Source organism: Engraulis encrasicolus, chromosome 6 (assembly GCF_034702125.1).
Source record: "Engraulis encrasicolus isolate BLACKSEA-1 chromosome 6, IST_EnEncr_1.0, whole genome shotgun sequence".
Taxonomy (NCBI): Eukaryota; Metazoa; Chordata; class Actinopteri; order Clupeiformes; family Engraulidae; genus Engraulis; species Engraulis encrasicolus.
Genome location: NC_085862.1, coordinates 36,193,369 through 36,216,207, shown reverse-complemented (window position 1 = coordinate 36,216,207; position 22,839 = coordinate 36,193,369). Strand labels below are relative to the sequence as shown.

Below are 22,839 nucleotides of genomic sequence, written 5' to 3'. Positions count from 1 at the left end.
GACATTTTAGGAACTCAAAGTGACACACTTAATTCCCCAAGTAGGCCTAACTGTTTTTGGCACACTTTTATTCTGTGTAAATACCCAATATTAGGCCCTACATCTTTAATTGCCTTTATGTCACTTGACATTTTAGGGGCAGACATTAATTTTGTTTAAAAAAAAAAATGTTGAAAAGCCATTGATGATACACACAGAAGTACAAAATACATTTTAGAAAACCTGATGGAAATGTTTACAATAATGTATTGAAACATTTTATAATTTCTCATTGCATAAACCCTTATAATAATAATTTGGCACTGACCCTAGAGCAGCCAAGTCACAGCACGTGAAAGCATTTTTTGGCCACAAGGTGGCAGCAATCGGTTGCTTTGTACATGCTCGCTTTGTCGTTTCATGCAGCCAGGTTTCCATCAGAATTAGTTTGCGCTTGTAGCATGCCAACGGACTCAACTCGCTTCATACTTGCCCAAATATTAGTGTTTTTATTTCAACTTAAACAACAGTCGTGTTGCAAGCTTCCACGCTAATCGTTTTAATTACGGTTAAAATCTAAATCCCCTAGAAAGCCTAGCTCCGTTGTCTCGGCATGTGACTCCTTTGGTCTAGTAACAAGAAACAAGGAAGTGGGAAGTGGACAGGGCTTCATTACGACAGCTAGCCATAGTTATATCCCAACTACATCTGAATTCATATTGGCATTTTCTCATCACTCTTCGTTTCCAGTATGCCAGACACACTTTGCAAACTGCGTGTCTCACAGACAATAAGGTGAGGAACATCCTTACATTTGCCATTGCATTTGACATCTGATGAAAGGAAGGTAGCCTACACGAGACACCTTGCCCTCTGTAGCTCAAATCCTCTCCAGTATTCGCCTCAAAACACGTTGGGAGTTGGACGCCAACTTGGGTTGTATTAGGCGTCCACCTCTCTATAGCTAGTATATGCCCAGTATTGTTTCTATCTTAAACTGTCCGCGTGTCATGAAAACTGTGCAAAGGTTACATTGAACTAGCCTGATTGTCATCGACGTTCAAATCTCTTCGAGACTTGGTCTGACCAAGAGCATAAAAAATAACATTTGACCCGCCTCCCTTGGTTTGCTTATGGTTGTTTGCTTACCAACAAAGTGGGACGAGTTCCCGTATTTTCGGGAACTCAGAAAGTACAAAACATTGCTCTTGGCCTGACTAGTTGCAACGCTGACAGTGTTGCGTCACTAGGAGAGCACAGCCACATTGAACTACTAGCGCGCCCCTTACTAGCTGGCTGGCAAGCATACGTAGAGTTCTAGATTTACCAAACATGAACTGAAGTAGCTCAAGCGGCAGTTCTAGCTGCTACTGGCACCGCACCTGCAGGGTGAAGGTTGAGGACGGAATCAGCGTCGGGCTTTCAAACTGCCTAACATTTTGAATGCTGGGGTAACCGTTTGACAACTTCGCATTTCCCGAACCTACTTTGGGGAAAAGTGAGGTTTCGACAAATATTCTAAACCAAATTGCTTTGTTTAGTCCGAGTAGTAAATGCATGTCCTACTGAAGTTTGGTGTAAATGTTTTTATTTAGGGTTTAATATTATATAATATATGATATGAAACCCTAAATAAAACCAAAGAAAGAAGCTGTTTGTAAAGCAGCTTCACAAACCTAATTTCCCAATACAAAATCTAAATATTTTCAGGGGACTCAGCAAAAGTGCATCTGTTGTCGAGGCCGTTTACATGAAGTGGGGGGAAACCCCGAGTACCGGTACACTATTAAAATGTGTGCTAAAGATGGAGCAGGAGTAAAGTGAAAGTCCACCTTGGAAACTCCAACTCCCATTGTCATTGTGACACAGCACTCCACAGCACACAAATGTTCACTGCACACAACACAATTGCATTTATGCCTCAGCCGTGCAAGGGGGCAGCCCCCAATGGCGCCCCTAAGGGAGCAGTGCAGCGGGACGGCACCATGCTCAGGGTACCTCAGTCATGGAGGATGATGGGGAGAGCACTGGTTAGTTACTCCCCCCACCAACGTGGTGGCGCCGGCTCGGGAGTCGAACCGGCAACCTTTGGGCTACAAGTCCAATGCCCTAACCGCTTACTGCCCAAGTAAAACTCAGCCCTGTGCTGAGTCAAACTCTCATTTGTCACTTTCCCCCAGCACTTTATTGCTAAGGTGCTGCACCTGGTCAAGTCCCCAAAAAAGATTATTATTTTGTGTTGTGAATGTTATTTCTAAAGTTGCTTTGCCAATAATGTGTACTCTTAGGGTTTTCATATCATAATTCTTATGAATCATCAAAGCATAGCCATTGCAGTAATGACAGTCACTCTCTAATACCGGCTAACCCCACACCACCTTGACTAATGAAAATTCTGTGCACATCATCAGCACAATGGCTGCATTTCTCTTAGGTCTATTTTATGGCATGTTTCTTCATAGTGTTGAACCTTGTTAATATCCTCCTCACATTTACATTTGGAGTAGTTTGCTAATCAGTCCATCTAATCAGTGTTCATCCACTATTGAGCTATGAAAACTCTCTTACCCCAATCGGTGTCCTTAAAGTTTGGGTATCAGTCCATGTACCATTCCTCTCAATGTCGGCTGGTGCCAGTGATGCCAATTCAGCTCTAGCTATCCTATCCTGTTTGCCAGTTACACCTTAGTTAGGTTTTACAGCAAACAATGGAGATACTGTTGAGTCTGGTACACTTTCAGGAGTTAAGGGCCCATTTGGGGTCAGCTCTATGTTCCCACGGCCCATTGGTCCCACAGCCCAATGGTCCCAGCTTATTCCTGATGCTCATGTTCCAACAGTTTAAAGAAATTATTCAAATATAAGCCCTATGCTCTACAACTCCATGTTCCCACATTTCCAAGTAGATTAAGAGAACCAATAGGCCTAAAAAATAATGTTAAAAATCTTAGTGATGTGGGACCATTGAGAGTAAATAGAACCCAACCGACACGTATTTCAATCATACTTACTGTGACTGTTTAGTAGCAAGGTAGCACCCCAGAACTGCATTTGTGTGAATCTGACACTAATATTAAGGGAGAAACAGACTAGCAAAGGTTTACATATGAGGGTAGGACACTATAACCTGGTTCTCACGCAAATGGATTTTCATGCAGTATTTGGAACTGTGCATTCTGTGTTTCAACTGTATCCATGGCTGTAGGCTGTGTGTGTGTGTGTGTGTGTGTGTGTGTGTGTGTGTGTGTGTGTGTGTGTGTGTGTGTGTGTGTGTGTGTGTGTGTGTGTGTGTGTGTGTGTGTGTGTGTGTGTGTGTGTGTGTGTGTGTGTGTGTGTTTTTAATATTGGATGCCCTGTGCTGAACTCGTGAACGTCTCTCCAGTCCAGTCTCTGTGTCTTGTGGACATCCTGTTTCCCCATGTTCCTCCTGGGCCACAGCCACAGTAGACAGACCTTTTTACTCCCTATGATAAATCTCTTTTCTCCCTCTCCTTTTCCGCATTAGCATGTTGGCATTGGGAGCTGTACTGTAGCTGGCTCCCATTCGCGTTGCCAGTCCTTCATCCCTCTGGCTCCATTGGGGTCAGTGATGTACTCGCGTAGTCCAGCCTTAATTGGGCACCTGGGCTTAATGTGTTGTCTGAATGCTAAAACATCTGTCTGAGTTATTAGGCAAGATGGCCTACTCCTCAGAGTGTGTAAATCAGTGCCTCATTTATTACCTCCGCCAAGGAGGTAATGTTTTCGGTCACGTTGGTTTGTTTTTCTGTCTCTGTTTGTTTGTTTGTTTGTTTGTCAGCAGCATAACTCAAAAACTAATCAACGGATTTGGACGAAACTTTGTGGAATTGTTGATAATGACACAAGGAACAAATGATTAAATTCTGGTGGTGATCCGGATCATAAACCGGAACCAGGACTTTTTAAAAGATTCAGTCAGCATGATAACTCAAAAAGTAATCAACGGATTTGGACGAAACTTGTGGAGTTGTTAGTTATGAATGACCCAAGGAACAAGTGATAAAATTCTGTTGGTGATCTGGATCGCGAACCAGAACCAGGACCTTTTTAAAGATTCTTCACCATTGCTGGCCTATAAATCTAGATGCCCCTAGTGACTTCAAATTGAATCGCAGGACAGGGCAAAGCATTCCAGTTTCTAACTCCTCAAAAGAAGGCAGAAAGACTTAAAATGAAAATGGGGTGTAACATAGTGGAATGTTTTATCAAGCAGCCTCCTTGGCGGAGGTCTGCACTCTGAGTGCTTCTAGTTTTTATATATTTTTTGGTGTGGGCTGGTTGATTGCGCAGGTCCGTGCGAATGCAGTTTGGGGATTATACCACTTTCTTAAAATGTTCTTGTTGGAAATAATGTTCATACTTTGACAGTGAAAGTATCACTTGTTGATTATTTTTGTTTGTGAGACATACTTTCCTGTTTTTGCATGTAGGAAATATGTGTTGTTTATTTTCCTTCACAGGTCACTATTATTAACTTGTTCATCAAAGTGATATGATTCTGTGTAAGATCTTTGTTGAACTTCACATCATTTGCGCATTGATTTGCACATTGCACCGTGTGGTTTGCACATCGCACCTTCCTAGTTAGCACATTGTACACATTTGCATTTCTGGAAATAGACGCACCCAATGTGCATGCATGGTATGTTAAAATCAGAGAAAGATGGTTTGTCAGATCAAAATCAAATCCTTTCTTTTGCTGCAATTGACCACTCAATATAAAAACAAAGGGTCCAACTCGACATCTCCTATTGCCTGTGGCCTTGTGATGCGAAGCAAGATGTCCTTGACAATAGAAGTTAATTCTATTCCAACAGCACATTCACAGGTCATTTTCTCATTTGCATTTGGGATGTTGAATGGCTTGTTGTGCTTAGGCTGACAGTGGGGAAACTTCATTGGAGGTGACGCAGGAGGCTTCCAGAAAAAGGAGAGGCTAGATATTGAGTTGGACCCAGAGTTTGTGATAAGGTTATGAACTTATATTGTATTTACACTGAAGTTCCAAGTGTTGTTTACTGGAACAGTCTGCATGGATACTTGACCTTGGCTCCTTCTTTCTCGCCCTCAAGTAGTATTTCATGCTGAAGTAGATGTTTATTGAGGCTTTGGGCTGTTTTGCAGATCCAGAATGCTTTTACAGTTGTGTGTAGTTGACTTTATTCACAAAGAATGGCTTTCCTCAAGTGGCAAGAAAAGCACTTCAACAATTTTCTTTTGTAACAACAGTGCTACCGTGTACATAAGCTCTAAGCTCATAAGTTCTAAGACAGAGGTGGGGAACCTTTTTATCTGGCCCCCGATATAATTTGAATGTTATTCAGCTTCACATGAAATATGACATATTTTGTAAAGGAATCTTAGAAAATGCAATACAATTAAGTTATATTCAGGGAACCTAAAGAAGGTGGTGTTTGTTTAAAAGGTGGCTGCCTTAAATATAGGCCAAAAGTTAAGGGGAAAATCCTGGTTTGTGTTCATAGTACGGCCCTCGAAGGACTTTTACGGCCCTCGGATGAATTTGAAGTGGCCCTTCGAATGAGAAAGGTTCCCCACCCCTGCTCTAAGAGGTCTCTGTGTTTCTGAAAGGTGTTTTCCGGGAAGAAAGAGTTTTTTTGTTATGACCATTTGCATCTTATTTACAGTGTTGTTGATTTTGTTTATGGTTGTAAATGTAATTGTGTGTGTGTGTGCGTGTGTCAGTGAGTGATTGAGTGAGAGAGCTCAAGCATCCTGCTTCCTTGTCTCACCAAGTTGTGTCTTGTGTCTGGCCTGTCTGTCCTCCCCAGTGCTCCCCATATCCAGGCTGTAGGCACCAGTGCAGCGGCTGACTTGGAGGGCTTCAAGGCACATGCCGTCTTCCAGGAAATCAACAAAAAACTACAAGAGGTACCAAGAATCTAGCGCGTGTGCACACACACACACACACACACACACACACACACACACACACACACACACACACACACACACATCTCAAGCATCTAGCGTTGGCTGCCAGCATAGGTCATATGGCATAGGTCATAGGGCAAGGAGCAGCCACAGGCCGTGGCAATTACTCACTAATGATTAACTTATCAATTGCAGTTATTGTCTGATATGACTTTCAGCTACCAGCTTTTTGAGCTGAGTGCACATGATGTGTGCGGTGCTTTAAGATCTACAGTGTAAGTTAGTATGCCAATTCACACTGCTGTGAATGCTGCATAATAAGGCTATTTTTATATATTTTTATTTTTATGCTTTTATTGATAGGACAGTATGAGATGCTGACAGGAAGTGAGCGGGAGAAAGAGATGGGGGAGAATTGGGAAATGACCCCAGGCCAGACTCGAACCAGGGTCCCCATGGGCATGCAAGCCCAAATGTTGGGGGCTTAGCGCGTTGCGCCACAGCGCCCCGAGGATATTGCTGTTTTTAGAGCCTCAGTCATTTATTAATCAATCTAAAGGTAATAAAACAATTATTAAACATATATATATATTTAATGCATTTTGGAAATAAATGACATTTACATAATCTACATAATCTTCTTTACATCTTTATGTACTCTCCATTGACTCCATTTTGAATCCATCCAACCAGTTAAATATCCTTATTTAGGACTCGCTACGTCCAACATAACCTGCTGAATATGAAGTTCCAATTCTTCTTCCTTGCTTGTCTCTCTAAAAAGCATCACCTTGTTTTATTGCATTCACTTTCAGCCTTTCATCGGCACTTCAGCAGGGTGGTGGAGGAGGGCATAGTTGGCAGCACCTTAATTGGACCCTTTTTCGTAAAAAAAAAAAAAAAAACAGATCTCCGCAACTTGTATGATCATTTTTAGAGACATTTCATGCTGTGGTATGGACCCACATGTTATTATATCCAAGGTGCTGTGCACAGGTGGAAAAAGATGAGGGAGAACAATCTTGGTAAGGTAAAGAAAAGTGTGTGTGTGTGTGTGTGTGCGCAAGCGTGCATGTGTGAAATAATGATAAAGTGTGAACTAAAGAAAGGTGTGTGTGTGTTTGTGTTAAGTGTTTGGGTGTTAGTGAGAATAAGGAAGCGTGAAAGGCATCAGCAGCACCATCAGTCGCACCCAGGGTCTCAAGAAGGAGAAAATGTTTCCGTTAAATGATTAATGGTTTCATGGCCTTTAATCTATATTTGTGGGGGGGGGGTATTTTCTTCATTGATAACTAGCTATGGTGCTACCTGCTTCTCCCTCTTCTTTCTTTCTGTTTTGCTATCTCTTTTTCTCTCACTTCCACTTTCTCTCTCTCTCTTTCTCACCCTCCTCTCACGGATACTCATACTCATACGCTGAAAGCACGCTCAGAAAGGCTGCTTTCACCTCCAACTACTGAGCTGTGACTTCAGGTCACTGGTTTGTAAGTCTGCAGTGCTTTGTTCTGTCCGTTCCAAAACTCACAGCATATCGAGACTGGCCAGTTCAAATGATGCCGTCGTGCTTTTCTCAGCCACTGCTTTTTTCATTCAACCGTCATGAGCCACCGTGAAAGACCCTCTTGCCTGTGCAGATTCGCAGATGTCTTTGCAGGTAGCTGTCTCCCAGGTCTTGGGCTAGGCTCAGGCCAAGAATGAGCTAGCTCTGGCCAGTGATGAAGGAATCTAGTATCCAACTGAGAGCGGTGCTGTTTAGACTTGTGTCTGGCATTGCTTTTTGGCTTTTGGGTAGCATGGGATGTCCAAGGGGTTGTTACCTCTCAATTTTTTTCCTTTTTGCACACTGCTGATGAGTGTTTTTGCACATCCAAAAATAAGATGTGTCCCGTTTCGCCCGTTCGATCCCTCGAAAATGGGCTCAGTGCTAGAAGTGTTTTCAAGGAAGGCTGTGGCCTAGTTTTGCCTTGTTTTATGCAATGGAGCTGGCAAACACGTCGAACAATCTGGTTCACATTAGAAGGGCGATGTTTTTGTTTCGGCTGTGTTTGTCTTTGTTGGGATGACACGTCCTCATGTTCTTTTCCACTTGCGCGAAGGGGCAAATGTTAACTGCACAAAGAATGACATAGGGGGGAAAACACAAGCACTGACTTCAATGTTGTTAACATTATATTGCCTTGATGTCTTGCTTGGTCACAGGAGGGGGAGCAGTTTGTGAAGAAAATCGGTGGTGTTTTCGCATTCAAGGTGAAGGGCGGACCAGACGGCAAAGAGGCCACCTGGATTGTGGACGTGAAGAATGGCAAAGGCTCCGTCCACAACGACACGGGTACGGTAGCGACTACTCCCCAACATCATGCAAGTGTAGAACTCTGCTGCAGGCCCACCTGTCCTCTCCAAAGGAGTTGTGTTTGTTTAAGTTTGCTATCACTTTGCACTTTGCTACTTCTACTAAAACTACTGTAGGCATACTCAAATCAGCCCCACTTTTCTAGGCCATGGCATTGGGGCAACATGCCTCAGACCAACCTTGCATTTCCAAAACAAGCGTGGTGTAAACAACTCAAATAGGGCTGTCCTAAACGATTATTTTTCTCCCGATTAATCTAAAAACTATTTTTTTCGAATAGGCGATTAGTCAAACGATTAATTTTTCAAGTACTCTAGCACTTTAATCTTCAAGGAAATTGAGAAAAAAAGAAAGAAACCGTTAAAATGACGTCCCTGAGCTCACAATGAGCTTTAAATCATGATAGTAGATTATTTACTCCGAGATACAACATCCAATTTTTAGGTTTCAATAAAGTAATAAAGCATTAGAAATGTAAGTTAAAAAGCATTGAATTAAATGAAAGGATTAGTCGACTATGAAAATTCTTGTAGACTAATTTTTATAATCGATTAGTCGATTAATCGTAGCAGCCCTAAACTCAAACCAACTTCACATCTCAAGAGCATCACGACAAATCATGTTAGACTCACATCAAACCTAAATCCTTACTTGCTATGCTGCAGAACTATACCCAGGTCAGGTGTGTGCAAAACATACTTTTTTCAGGATAAATGGGACGTCACCAGAGGAGATTCACATGAGACTGACTAATTAAGGATTCCTTAGTTGGTATGGAAAAAGAGCACATGCGTCTGTTTTACTGTCAGGCTTTTTTCCACTTTAAGAGCCAGGTGTAATCCAGATTGCAAATGTGATGCATGCATGGCGGAAGCTCAGGGGAAGAATAGCATCTGAATTAGGGGTGGTACGGTTCACAAAATTCACGGTTCGGTTCATATCGCGGTGTCAAGGTCACGGTTTTCGGTTCTCTACGGTTCTTTTTTTTTTAGTTCATGATAAATGGTGCACTGGCTGGCTAATAGAATTGGACTTATCACTAAATATCCTACATATGTTTTGTATAGGCTTATGATGTGAAAATGGTGTGATGTTAATTGTGTCATTCTCTGATTGGGTCTTATACGCTAACGTTTTAACCAGAGAGACTGGATAAGATACTCCTAGAATCTCTGTTTTACATATTTTTCTGGGCAGTACATGAATTGCGGTTTGCGATGGATTGCACGGTTCGGTTCGGTATGTGTGTGAATTGTACGGTTTCGGTTTTCGGTGCGGTTTGTGCCATCCCTAATCTGAATGTAGAACAGCACTTGGGTTCATCTGTGCCATGTTCAAAGGCACATTCTCTTTTATTTGTCTGGTTAATGTCTTCCTGCCATCCTGTCTGTCCCTCATTCCATCCAGCTGCCACATCTCAAAAGGAGGTGTTTTATTTATAGCTAAGCTACAACAAGAAGGGCTATATTTTGATGCTTTGTAAAAGCCTTGCATCTCTTTCCGTTACGGGAATTTCTATCCTGATCCTGGTCAATAGTGCCTCTTTGTCAGTTGTTGCTTCAGGGACTGCAACCAGTTGCTTTTATTTTGTACATTTCTTTTGATTTGAGACCATTAGCTACAGGTCTAGGCCCCAATAGCCTGCTTTGATTCTAGGAATCTACCGCTAGTAGAAAACCTGTACGTTCATCAGAAAACAGACAGATGAAAAACACTGCTTAGCTTTTCACGAGGAGAGAGGTGCTTTCATGTTACGCTCCGCGGTGTAGATACTGCATCTTGAGGAAAAGGGAAAACTATACCTTCAAATGTATTTGAAAGCAAAGCGAGGGCACGTTAAAGATTTTTTTGGTTCTAACTGTTCCACCGTCTCTGGGCTCGTTACCTTCGTGGTCTTTAGGGTTGTCAGGTGCCTCCTGCTTAATGAGTGCAACAGACAGATGAAAAACACTTAGCTTTTCATGAAGAGATGCTTTCATGTTCCACTCCCCGGTGTAGATACTGCATCTTGAGGAAAAGGGAAAACTATACCTTCAAATGTATTTGAAAGTAAAACGAGGGCATGTTGAAGATATTCTAGGTTCTAACTAGTGTTTCTCAACGGGGGTGGTACAGCCCCCCAGGGGGCGTTGAGGAGCCCTAAGGGGCGTTGAAAAGGATACAGTTGAGAGGGGGCCTTGCTTAGTCGTTATTGAGGTGCATTAGTCTATTTTATTTTTTTGATACCAAGTATGGCGTCGGCAGGCTTATAATGAAGTCAAGGGGATGTTGGGGGGCTTAGGATGAGGTCCAGGGGTTGTTTGTTCAAAAAAGGTTGGGAACCACTGTTATAACTGTTCCAGCGTCTCTGGGCACGTTACTTTCGTGGTCTTTTGAGTTGTCAAAGGACTGCTGTTTAATGAGTGCGAGAGTGTCAGGAGGGGCCATTTTCAGATTGTGAAGGTCTTTCTGGTTAATAACACGGCAGGTATCAATGGGCATTTCAATTATGTTAGCGCTAACCTAATGAGATGAGCGGGGCTTGCGCAAGAGGCCTTGGAGGGAGATTCTTGGAAGCCTTGATGTTAACGAGTGTCTGGAGGGCACCTTCTCTCTGCTGCACACTTCAACCAGAGCTGTATACTTTGATGTAACCGTGCCTTTTGGGGGGGGGGGGAGAGAAGGTGCGGATGTACCGTATGTAGAGTTTGAACACATTGGTTTGTTTACCTTCATAGTTTCCTGTGTGTATGTACTGTATATCTATGCATTCGAGTGTGCCTCTGTGTGTGTGAGTGAGGGTGATTGGAAGGAATAGGGAGAAAGCGAGAGATTGAATTTGAGTGTGGTTGAGAGAGAGAGCGAGAGAGAGAGAGAGAGAGAGAGGGGATATTTTGACAGTGAATATACGTTAGAGAGAAAGAGACAGAGATGGGGGCCCCTTTTGGCCCTCTTTGAACATACCAATGAGTCACTGCCTGAGAGAGAGAGCAAGAGGCAGGAGGGAGAGAGGGGTCCTTCTGGGAAAGGTACCAGGACTGCATGAGGCGCCCATGTGCTGACAATGCTAATGGGAGGCCACGCCAAAGCATACTTTCATCTGCTAACATTTTCCGATTTGTCCCTCTTTTCTTTTTCCACCCCACCATCCTCCACCCCCATCCCACCCCAGCTAAGAAGGCCGACTGCACCATCGCCATGTCCGATAGTGACTTGCTGGCCCTGATGACGGGAAAAATGAATCCGCAAACGGTGAGTGTTCCCAACTCCAGTGATGGACGCCAGTGATTCTTTTTTTATAGACTTTTGTTACTCAGCAGTGCTGTTGTGTTGCTCTTTACAAGCAGTTGTTTTGGAGTTCACGAGCATATTTTATATATGTCTACATAAACTGGACTGCCTGTTTTCCCCAGCGGTTCATTGTTAAGTCCGCCTTGAGCTTGAACCTTGACCAGGCTCTCTGATGATTGTCATTTCTAAAGTGGCCTCATGAAAATATATGTTTTAGTGGTTATCGAATCTACACTGTGCAGCATAGCCTTATAAATGATAGTCACATCATGTCTCTGATACTTCTTATATGGACATCACCTTCACTAAAGAAAATTCTGAAATTCTTTTCTGGTAGGCCTACAGCTTGACATAGTGTGACTCAGCCGCCACCTTTTGCTTTATGATTGTACTGTGTTGTACCTATTCGAAAAGCATAAAGTGGCGTCCGAGTCGCGCTGTTTCGAGCTGTAGGCCTACCAGAAAACTGCCAGTGGAAAAGAGGGATTACTGTGCAACTCCTGAGATTTGCATGGCCTGGGTGAATGAATAGCAATCTTTACAGATAGACATGTCTATAAGGAAGTGTTGGCTTGTCAAGAGAGGCGTTCGCAAAGATGCGTAACAACACGGACACATGATCCAACAGAGCTCAGCTGTCAGTCGGAGCTATTATCTTCCCTGTTCTGCTCTGCGCTGTGTTTGTGTGTTGAGGATGGACTCATAAAGTCCAAAGAGGTCCCAGAGTGCACCTGATCCGGTTCAGATCCAAAGAGCCGTGCTCCAGGTGTCTTGATCACCGGAGATGGGGATGGTTCTGCTCCTCTCCTCTCCACAGCCCTCCTCTCATCTCCTCTCTTCAGCTCTCCTCTCCTCACCTTTCCTCAGCCCTCCTCCCCTCTCCTCCCCTCTCCTCTCCTCCCCTCTCCTCTCCTCTCCTCTCCTCAGTCTGGGTCCGACCAGCAACCCCCTTTTACAGCCTATCGGCCTGTGCAGGCGTCTTCCAAAGCCACCCCCCCCCCTTAACCTCCAGACACCTGCTCACTCGGATGCGGGTGCGGATGCAGGCGTAGGCGTGGGCGTGGGCGCGTTGGCAGGAGAGTCGACTTCCTCCGTCCATGTCTACAGAGACCCGTAGAGAGGAGACCGTGGCTGTTCCAGCGCCGCTGGCACTGTGACAGGTGGCCCGCCGCTGCAGGGTGGTGTCGATGTTTAGCATTTATTATCTGGTTGTCCTCTCACACACCAGACACAATCCAGACAATCTGGAACACATTTATAATTTGTTTGCCTCAACAGCCCACCCCTCTATTCTTCTACCATAACGTGAAGACAGAAGAGAAGAACGTGTTATGAAGTTTTTAGAGCGACTGTGTCTGGAATCAGTCACTTGAGTTAGGAGCCTATACATAAAAGACTACTTTTTTTACAATGCATGGGAGACAGAGGGCTCTTGTGCACTACTATTTCAGTCTCACACTGAGTAGAATAACAGATGCAGCACGGTAGTTTAGAGAATGGAGAGGGTTCTTGTACTCTGCCAGTGGGCTGTATTTATTTATCTACAGTGTATATTTATTCTTTATCTTATTGAGTAGCAGAATGAGTCAGTTTACTCAAAAGCCTTGATCAATGATTTGTGTGCAGCCCACAAATTTCACCAAGCTAAAAAAGCTTCAAAAGTTGAGATAAGGGGCATTTGTCTTGGAAAAAATGCTTTGTGAAGAAAACTCGTGATCGAGTCTGGGTTATCAAAACAGTCAGTGCCATTGTGTTGAACAACATCCTCAGGGCTTCTCTTGTGTCCTTCTGTGCAAATTATAAGAAATGTTTGTCGTCACTAGAGTCAAACATTTTTTTGTGGTATTCAGTAATCCTTAGGCCAGCTGTGTTGTACAAATCATAACTTCAACCTACGCATTACCAAGTAGCTTTAATTTTTGAATACAAGCAAGTCTTGACAACATTCTTTTGTATACACGCAGGTCGTGACAGCATTCTACACCTTAACACCAAGTTTGAACAAGGACGAATTCAAATGTCTAGTCACAAGGTTCAACATGTTCTCTCTGGTGGTTTTCAGGCCGACCAGAACGGAGCCGGTGCCGGTGCCCGCACCAGATACGTTCGGCACTAAAGGGCTTATCTGCCAACCGCCCGTGTTCATACTGGGCTCTGAACTTTTCCCGCATGTGACTCTGTTACCTGGATGAACCTGCTGACGGACACGTTGTCATCACCAAGTATTTTGTGGTTCGCGTTTGCGAACCAACTTTCCGGTTCGCGAACGCTAAGATCTGTGGCATGAACACAACGGCGGCGTGAACACAACAGCCACTTTGCGATTAGGTGCGGGAACGGGCACCGGCACAGTTATAAGTGGGCCTGAATGTGCCATCTGGTAGCCGAGCATGGGGGTGAGGGGGTTCATTTCAGCTCTCTATGTGAAGGGTACACTGACATGCTTTAATGCGTCTCTCCCTGGCTCTTTGCTTCCATTTCCTCCGCTCCGTCTGCACTCTTGATAGTTATAGCAAAGAGTGTGCTTATGACTGAGTCCTCTGGGGGGGGGATCACACTTTTCTCCCTGTTCTTGCACCTTTCATCCTGGCCCTTTGATAGAGCAGCGCCACCCAACGACCTCCTATCAGAGAGCCAGGCTGGTAGCCAATTGAACCCCCTAGTCCCCACTACAGACATTCCTCTGAGACCCACAGCACTCTGCAATCATCTCTTCTCCCTTTTTCTCCCTTTTCTCTTTTTTTTGATGATGTGAATAATTCTGAGGCATTGCCTTTGATACAAGTGGCTGGCAGAGTATGTGCGTGTGCGTGTGCGTGTGTGTAAGTTTGTCTATATATGCTTGTGTGTGTGTGGTATGTGCATTATGTTTGTGGTGTGTGTATGCATTTCTGCAAGATTTTGTCTATGTGTGCGACAGTGGTATGTACAATATGCTGGGTGGGTGTGCCTGTGCAGGATTCTGTCTACATGTTCACAGTGGTATGTATGTAATGTATGTGTCTCTGGCCCGGCTTTGAACTGCTCTCCTCTTCATCCTCCTCTCTTCACTTCACAGGCTTTCTTCCAAGGCAAGCTGAAGATCACAGGCAACATGGGCCTCGCCATGAAGCTCCAGAACCTGCAACTTCAGCCAGGCAAAGCCAAGCTGTGATGGGCCGCCGCTGCCGCCGTTGTCGCCGTTGTCAAGGCAACGACCTTTGACCCCCGTGAACACAACCACTAACCCACCCCACTCAACCAAACACAGAGCAGGCAACAAAGATTTCCTACATCCTGGATGGCGGTGTGAACTCTGTAGCGGACACATGAAACAGAAAGTGTCTTGTTTTATTGTTGCTCCTTCCATTTCTCTTTCAGCTGTATTTTTTTTGTTGGTTTTGTTCCTAGGTTTGTAACTCTGTAGGTTTAAAAGGAGTCTGTAGGAGTGCAATAGGTCATTGTTTTTAATGCAATTTACTTGATCAAGTTCTTGACTGAGCATAATCTCTGTTACGACCACTAGATAAGGAGGGCATGATTTTTTTATTTTCGTTGTTAACATACTCAGTACGCTATCCACCTTATCATCCCTGGTTACAGAGGTGCCACCATGCTCTCATTGAATTTCCTGTATTGCAGTGGAGTGCATAGACTTGCATGGCAACCATTAACCGGTAATTCTGTGGAGTACAAAATAACATGTAATGGGCGGAGCACGAGGTGGATACCTGGATGGTTATGCACTGAACTTAGTATTGGTGTGTAATGTGATGACAACCAGGAAAGCTGTCAAGTGCCTGTACGAATGTGTCTGTGTGTGTGTCTTCAGTCTGTTGTTATGCTTACTGAGTGTGTGTGTTTGTGTGTGGACCTGAAATTCAGATTCTTAAAATGATAAAGAAAACATTCTCCTTCAAATATTGTCACAGACTGAGGACAGAAGACTGAATCGGCATCAATTCAAGCACTATGAAACTTAAATATTGCTTGGGTACTTACTTACCTTTATTCAGCTCGTCAGTGATGCCATGTCATACCAGGGCATAGCATAAGGTCATTATTATCCGTTATAGACTCAACTGAGTTGTCTTGGTTACTGTATCCTGGCTGTATTGGTACAGTATGCTCTCTTCAATATGATTTAAACCATGTGTGAGGATTTTCTCAATAATGCCCCACTTTGTGTAAGATTTTATACTAAATAAACTTCAAAGATGATTGAATTAACAATGAAGGATTGGTTTATCTTAATGGGGCTATTTCTTTATATATTAATCTCCTTGAAGTCATGATATGCTGGTGTCTATTGTTACACTTTCATCATTATTTTTCTGAATTTAATTTCCTACTACTGAACTGATTTTACTTTCCAAGAGTTCTGAAGGCTACCACCAAATGATTATGATTATGAAAATTAGCCAGAACCCTTGGAACCTCGTCCCCTGTGTCTGGCTGGGCTCAGTAGGCCCGTTCATGAATATCCAACCCTGTTACTTCCACGATGTAACCGTAATTACATTGGAATTGGAATTAGAATTTCTTGTTGGAGAATAGTGGTGATGGAGGTGCTAACTAAAAACATTACCAAGGAAACAGAAGTAAATAGATGATAAAAATGTAATTGTAAAAAAACCCTTAGAAATAATTGCAACCGCCAGTGCTTTTTGCAATTGTCACTTAGGCCTAATCATAGCCTTAAATTAGACCTCCCATCGACTTTAGTAGATTACCCCAAAGATGTGCTCTTGAGCAGTTTGAGATGGCTTTCTTTTCTTATTTTGCCTGAGCTGTGTGGTGCTCTACTGTCGCAACAGAGCCTTAGAGACGGAAAGTTCTCTTTTTCTTTGGAATCCCTCGTTCCCTTCATTCCTTCATTTATCTCCCACTCGGTTGTTCCATCTTCCCTCTGGTTTCATCTCAGTAGGCTGCAGCACATAAAACGTAACCATGCTATAATAGTAACGATAACATTATTGTTGCCAAAGACTGAAAGTAAGGAGTTTGGCTCATACCTATGAAGTGGAGTGCCCTCGTTCTCTCTTGCTCTCTCGCTCGCTCGCTCTCTCTTTCTTTCTCTCTCTCTCTCTCTCTCTCTCTCTCTCTCTCTCTCTCTCTCTCTCTCTCTCTCTCTCTCTCTCTCTCTCTCTCTCTCTCTCTCTCTCTCTCTCTCTCTCTCTCTCTCTGCATTTGAATAATCAGCTTCTATCTGTATCATTCATATCCACTCATCCAATGAAAAGTAATCTAAACTTAAAATCTTGACTAGATTCAAGGAGTGTGTTTGGAAACTTCATTCAGGGCCATGATGACCTCATACTTTTATGATCAAAACTCCAGCTGAAAACAAAACAGTTATCTCATTTGACGTCCAAACTTCAAAACTGCTACTTCTACATTCAAACTTTCTGGTTCTTTAAACAAACTGTTATTCTTCTCCAGCTTTTGAAAAAAAATTGTGTTTCTTTCAAGTGTAAAGATTCTGTGCACAATCTGCTCCACTTTTACTGCTACTACGGTATGACTCAACCTTTTCAGTCTCCTTATTACTACTCAACCGATGGTGACCTGTTTTCAGACTGCCACGCTTTTTGTTTTTCCCCTGCTCAAACTCTGGACGTGTGGCTCCAGAACCCGTAGCTGTTAATGAGGACTGACCCAAATTCCACTGGAGCTTTGGCTCTGAGATCGCCTGCGCTCTCACTCACGCGCTCGCTCCCAGTCTCTTCTCTTAAAAGCCAATGAGCAATCACTCTGTGACAACCAGGACAGCTGCCATGGAAATGTGACGTGGAAAGTACGACTGGTGTATTTACTATGTGTTTCCCTCCACGGCTACGCTTTCACTATCGTTTGGAGGACACAGTCCCTGTAAATGATGTAGGCCTACGTGGCAGCAGAAGTGTAGGGTGTTGTTGGAAGAAGAGGCAGTGCATTAGTACATTTCCGAGCAAACAAACATGGTGCTGCTCTCCTTGGTTCGTCTGGAAATATCTCAATCAATAAATAATTGCAGCAAACAATATTTAAGACTAGACTTTAAATTATGTCATTTGATGCTGCCCATTATGTTCTATAAGAGTCCTCAAGGGGCAGAAGGGCCCTTCAGGTTGAACAGCTCACCTAGAGAGACAAGCAAAGCATATCAAAAAGGCATGAGCCGCCCGTGCTGCTATCCATCGCAAGTGCCATCTTCAGCTTAATTAATTGCCATGCAGGTACTTCCCATCTTCATTATGAATATGCACACTTAAACCTCCCTCATCCCCATTCACGGCATATCCAGGCCAGCCGTGCTGAATGTAGTGTGTATGAATAGAGAGACGCATGTTTCATGGCCGTAACTTCCATTGAGGACACAGAGGTCATGTCCTCGATATTTTTTCAGTAATGTAAAATTGATCTATTGATGAAAAACAATATATGATCAACAATGATAAATTCAGTCTATATACACCACACCCCCAATTATCCTCAAGGCAGTGATTAATGAAAGCAAACTTAGGAGTTTGACTAAAGTGTTTGAAGCATTCTAAATGTACAGTCTGCAGTACAGCACGCAGTATTTGACCCCGGTATTTGAAAATCTCTGGTTACGGCCCTCTGTACGAACACATGGCCTTGTGCCAGATGGAGAAGCAGCTGTGTGGCCCTTGCTCGTCACGTTGGCTGTACAGTGAAGTACTAACTACTATGACTGCTCCACATCACACGTCATGTCAGCGCTGGCTGCGGTGCGGTGCGCTGCCCTTGGCCTTTTCTTCATCTCTGCCTGCCCCTCAGGGACGCCGACGCTCCAAGTTGCACGGCTGCTGCTCCATGTAGACCTTCATGATTCCATGTTTGTCTTTTCTTTTTCTTCTCTCTCTCTCTCTCTCTCTCTCTCTCTCTCTCTCTCTCTCTCTCTCTCTCTCTCTCTCTCTCTCTCTCTCTCTCTCTCTCTCTTCATCTCTCTCTCTCTCTCTCTCTCTCTCTGTATTGCATGTCACAGACCCCCCACCCCCTACACACACACACACACACACACACACACACACACACACACACACACACACACACACACACACACACACACACACACACACACACACACACACACACACACACACACTCCTGGCAGCTCGTGTAATAACATACAGAACATGGCAGGAGCTGCATTCCAGTCAGTGGATTTCATAGGTTTGATTAGTTACAGTAGTGAGGCGACTGCCGGCCAGCCTCGTTGGAGTAATGGTGCACTATGCTGTGTAATGCATTCCTGGAACAGCAGGCCTGGATGGAGGTCGTTTTGCTGTATTGGCTGGCGTTGGGGGTATACCAAAAACCTGCCTCAGTAGCAAACCAGGTTAAGTTAACCTTTAGGTAGGCCTAGTGGTAAATCATCCAATGGAAGAGCTAAGTGCCACATATGGGCTATGTATTAGCAGGTTTACCACTCGATGTAGATTGACTTTGCCAGGTTCATCGCTTAACCATGTTCTTGGAGCACTCCCCTGGCCTTGGGATACGCTCCAAAAGTGTACAAAGAGGTGCTGTTGTCATGTGGTGAGGTGCTCTAGTCTGTTTTCTGCATATGAAAATACTGTACAGTCAGGAGGCAGTTTCATTAAAGTAGATGAAACTATCTTACTGAAACCATGATCTCTGGACAGAAATATTACACCGTGCACCTTTAAGACTCTACAGTGTGGTATAGATCATAGATCAATAGACTGTATATAGATAATGTATCAATAGAGTGTCCTGGTACTGGTCCTAAATGGGTAATACACAGATCATGAACAAACAATTGCCATGAGTACCATTGTGTGCAGGAATTACATCCAATAAAATGAGAAAAGGAAATCTCCTCTTTTCAAATCTGAACACTAGCGATGTATGACATAATGAGTGTAGTAGTCATAACATATCTATACTTGAGTAGTCTATGAAAAAATTATTGTAACAAAAGGTTTATTCACAGGATTATTGGTTTTAATAAAATGACAATATACCAACAGGGGGAGTAAATGTGTTTTATTGTGTTTCCCCCACTGATATATTGAATTAGACTATATAGTGTCTTACTTTCTTAGACTCTCTTGTTAAGCTGAGCTGCAGGCAATGGCACCTGCTGTTTCCCTCCCTGGCTGCCATTGACAAAAGGCCAGTCTAGCAACTGGAAACAAATGAAAGCTTTCTTGGACCCACACAGACAAGCCCCTATCTGTGTTTCTCTCCACGTCTCTCCTGTCACTGTTTCCATGCTGTGCAGATAATGCAGGGGATGTCGTGTGTGCAGAGCATCCTTTCTGGAGGAGACTAAAGTGCTCCTATCATTGTAACCTCATAGCCTCGAGTGTAAACAAGAGACAGGAAATGAGTGGTTCCTTTTAGCTTTTTGGACTGCCTTCCTTAACATAGCTCAAATACTTACCAGGCAGCGCTGATAACCAAGTGTTTGTATATTATGGGAGAGAGAGAGAGAAAGAGAGAGAGAGAGAAATGGGCAAAGAAAGAACAACAAATCGGCTGAGAGTGGGAAAATAGAGTGAGAGAGAGAGAGCCACGCATACTGTAAATGCAAGGGGCCACCAATGGCATCCAAGGACCTTATATGGGCGGCTGCCACGGCATGGCTGCTGCTGCCAAAGGCCAAAAAAATGTACCAATGTTGTTCTTGCACCTACAGTATGTCGTAGTAGTCCTCTGCAGGGCCACTGACAGCTTTGATCGGGCCTGGGGCAAATTCATCTGAAGGGCCCTCTCACCCAATATGTGTAGTGACATCTGGGCCCCCCTATACCTGGGCCCGGGACAATGACACCTTTGTCCCCCCCTTGTTGGGTTCCCTGCGCCCCTGCACCTCAGAAGGTAACGGATCATCCCATCTCAGACATGGGGCCTCGCAAAAGGATTTTGTTATAGCCCACGCCCCCTTCCATCGCTCCCTTAGGGGACAGCACATCACAAGCCCAAACTGAAGGTCAATCTGACTCTGGAATCATCGCCCCCAGCTTGTAGAGTAGAGTAGAGTGGAGTAGCTGTATTAATACAGAGGGAAAGGAAGGTATCTGACAACTTACATAACTACACAAACACAAAAACATACACAAAGACCTAATACACATTATTGCACATTGCAGTGAACATATAGCACACATTTGAATATAGCAATAAGCCTTGCGTCAGCTCACATACACACACCCACGCTCTTTCTCATACACACACACACACACACACACACACACACACACACACACACACACACACACACACACACACACACACACACACACACACACACACACACACACACACACACACACACACACACACACACACACACACACACACACACACACACACACACACACACACACACACACACACACACACACACACTATTTACAATAGTAGCATCAAGAGGAGAGGCCCAGAATTGCATCCCCGTTACATTGTATGCATTGAGAAGGGGGTATGTGGGTGGGAGATGTGACGCCTTGTTTTTTACTTAACATTGGTTAAAAACCTACAAAACTGTAATTTTTCCTCTTTAAAACAAATGTCAATAAAGAAGATGTGGTACATTATGTTTCATATTACCTGTAGTCTTAGATGAGAAGAAACATTTTTGTTAAGATTTATGTAAAGGTTTATATGTCAAATATCCTGTGGTGTGACTGTAACATTACTGTAAAGGGACACTGTGCAGGAAATGGTCAAAAAGGGTACTGCAACTATGCTGCTCATTGAAACTGGGCTGCCTATTGCCAAATTTGATCTTTACATGAAAGTTTACTAAGTAATAAACAAATATTTTCTAGTGTGGTCCAAGTACAGTCATTTTTGCAGCTAAAAATGGCTATTTTTGGAAATTCAAAATGGCGGACCATGGAGAAGATCCCCCTTTTCATGTATGAAAAGTGCAATTTTTCCAGTTATAGTGAATACCGTTACTTAGAATTTGTTGGTGGTGGTAAGTATTCATGTAAAAGGTAACATTAGTGAATGGGCAGCATGAATTCTGGAAATAAGCAACTAAAAATCTCACACAGTGTCCCTTTAATGAAACCTGGAATATAATATATATATAAATTAACCAACAGCATTTTGAATAATGTATGAAGCATTTGGCATGATTGCATAAATATTAACTTGATATTAAGATATGTGAATGTGAAAACAATTCAAGACAGTAATATTAACTACAAGTTCCATTTCGTAACACAAATTGCGTCCTGTGGGGTGACATGTATGTCAATGTTGGTGAACGGGCAGCTGCAAGGCCAACTACAAGGGTCTTAAAGACAGGCTCCTAGCCAGTCAGTACCTCAGCTATTGGAGAGTGGTCTGGAAGTTTAAGGTGACTCTTCACCTCTTAATATGTCTACATATTGCAATGTTTCTGTCACACAATGCCTAGGTTCATTTTATGGTGTCCTGTGGTGTGACTGCTCTTATAGTTAAGTTTTTTTTATAAATGAAAACACATATTAAGATTAAACACAATATCATTATCTAGTTAGCATGATCTCAGAGGTCAGTCATGTATACAAAAGGATTAAAATGGCCACAATGCAGTGAATTTCCTGTGGTGTGACTTCATGTCATGCGGTGTGACATGTTTATGCAATGTGTTATTCAATCCTTACTTGTTTTTCATGTATCATGCAAGGATACAAGGATACCAGGAGATTTACTTGTCACATTCACACAATTATTACAAGTAATACAGTGAAACCATGCAGTGAAAGCACAGTAATCTGCCTGTACAATGCATAGGCGTGTGTGGGTGGGGGTAGGGGTGCGGGTGGGTAGTAGTGTGTGTGTGGGGTGGGGGTTAAAGGAACAATAGTACAAAGAGCATGGGCGATATGTTTGTGCAGAATATGAATAATTTTATTGTATCTTACAGAAATGTCACACCAAGGATGTCACACCGCCGGCCACATTTCCCCAAAAATGGCAAAAATTAGGCGAAATTCCACAGACTATGAGCTTTATTTTTTTCTTTTTTTTTTAATTTTTCCCATCGTTTTTTTCAGGAATTGGAAAAACGTTTTTGTTGTTGTTGTGTTACGCCCTTAAACGTCAACCACCCATGTTCAGATTATTTAGTCCCAGGCCCAGTCCACTATGTCAGTGGTCGTGGTCTGACACATTAATCATTGCCCCCCAGCTTGTATTTACAGTAGTAGCAATGTCCTGTTGGCTCTGTCTTTTTCCTGTGATGTAGGGATTTGACCTTGAGCCAACAACACAGCCTTGAAAATAACAACTCTGATTTATCTCTTTTGAGCAAACGAACACACAAGGAGGACTCAGTGTTTTCATCATCTAGCTGAGAGCTCTCGGCCTCAGCTAAA

The 22,839-nt window shown here is 43.3% G+C and overlaps 1 protein-coding gene across 1 annotated transcript; it reads left to right on the top strand.

Annotated features, from left to right (window-relative positions):
* The first annotated feature begins 442 nt into the window (after positions 1-442).
* On the top strand, positions 443-15,722 carry scp2b (sterol carrier protein 2b). Its single transcript, XM_063201421.1, has 5 exons — positions 443-774; positions 5,790-5,889; positions 8,092-8,221; positions 11,394-11,473; positions 14,571-15,722. The coding sequence occupies exons 1-5, from the start codon at positions 731-733 to the stop codon at positions 14,664-14,666; spliced, it is 450 nt and encodes a 149-aa protein (XP_063057491.1). The 5' UTR covers positions 443-730; the 3' UTR covers positions 14,667-15,722.
* Positions 15,723-22,839: the final 7,117 nt, after the last annotated feature.

Bases quoted from the DNA above. Each gene is read 5' to 3' on its own strand.
- scp2b (XM_063201421.1), top strand. From the start codon at position 731: ATGCCAGACACACTTTGCAAACTGCGTGTCTCACAGACAATAAG. The intron at 775-5,789 runs GTGAGGAACATC...TGTCCTCCCCAG, and splicing joins CGTGTCTCACAGACAATAAG to TGCTCCCCATATCCAGGCTG. The intron at 5,890-8,091 runs GTACCAAGAATC...GCTTGGTCACAG, and splicing joins TCAACAAAAAACTACAAGAG to GAGGGGGAGCAGTTTGTGAA.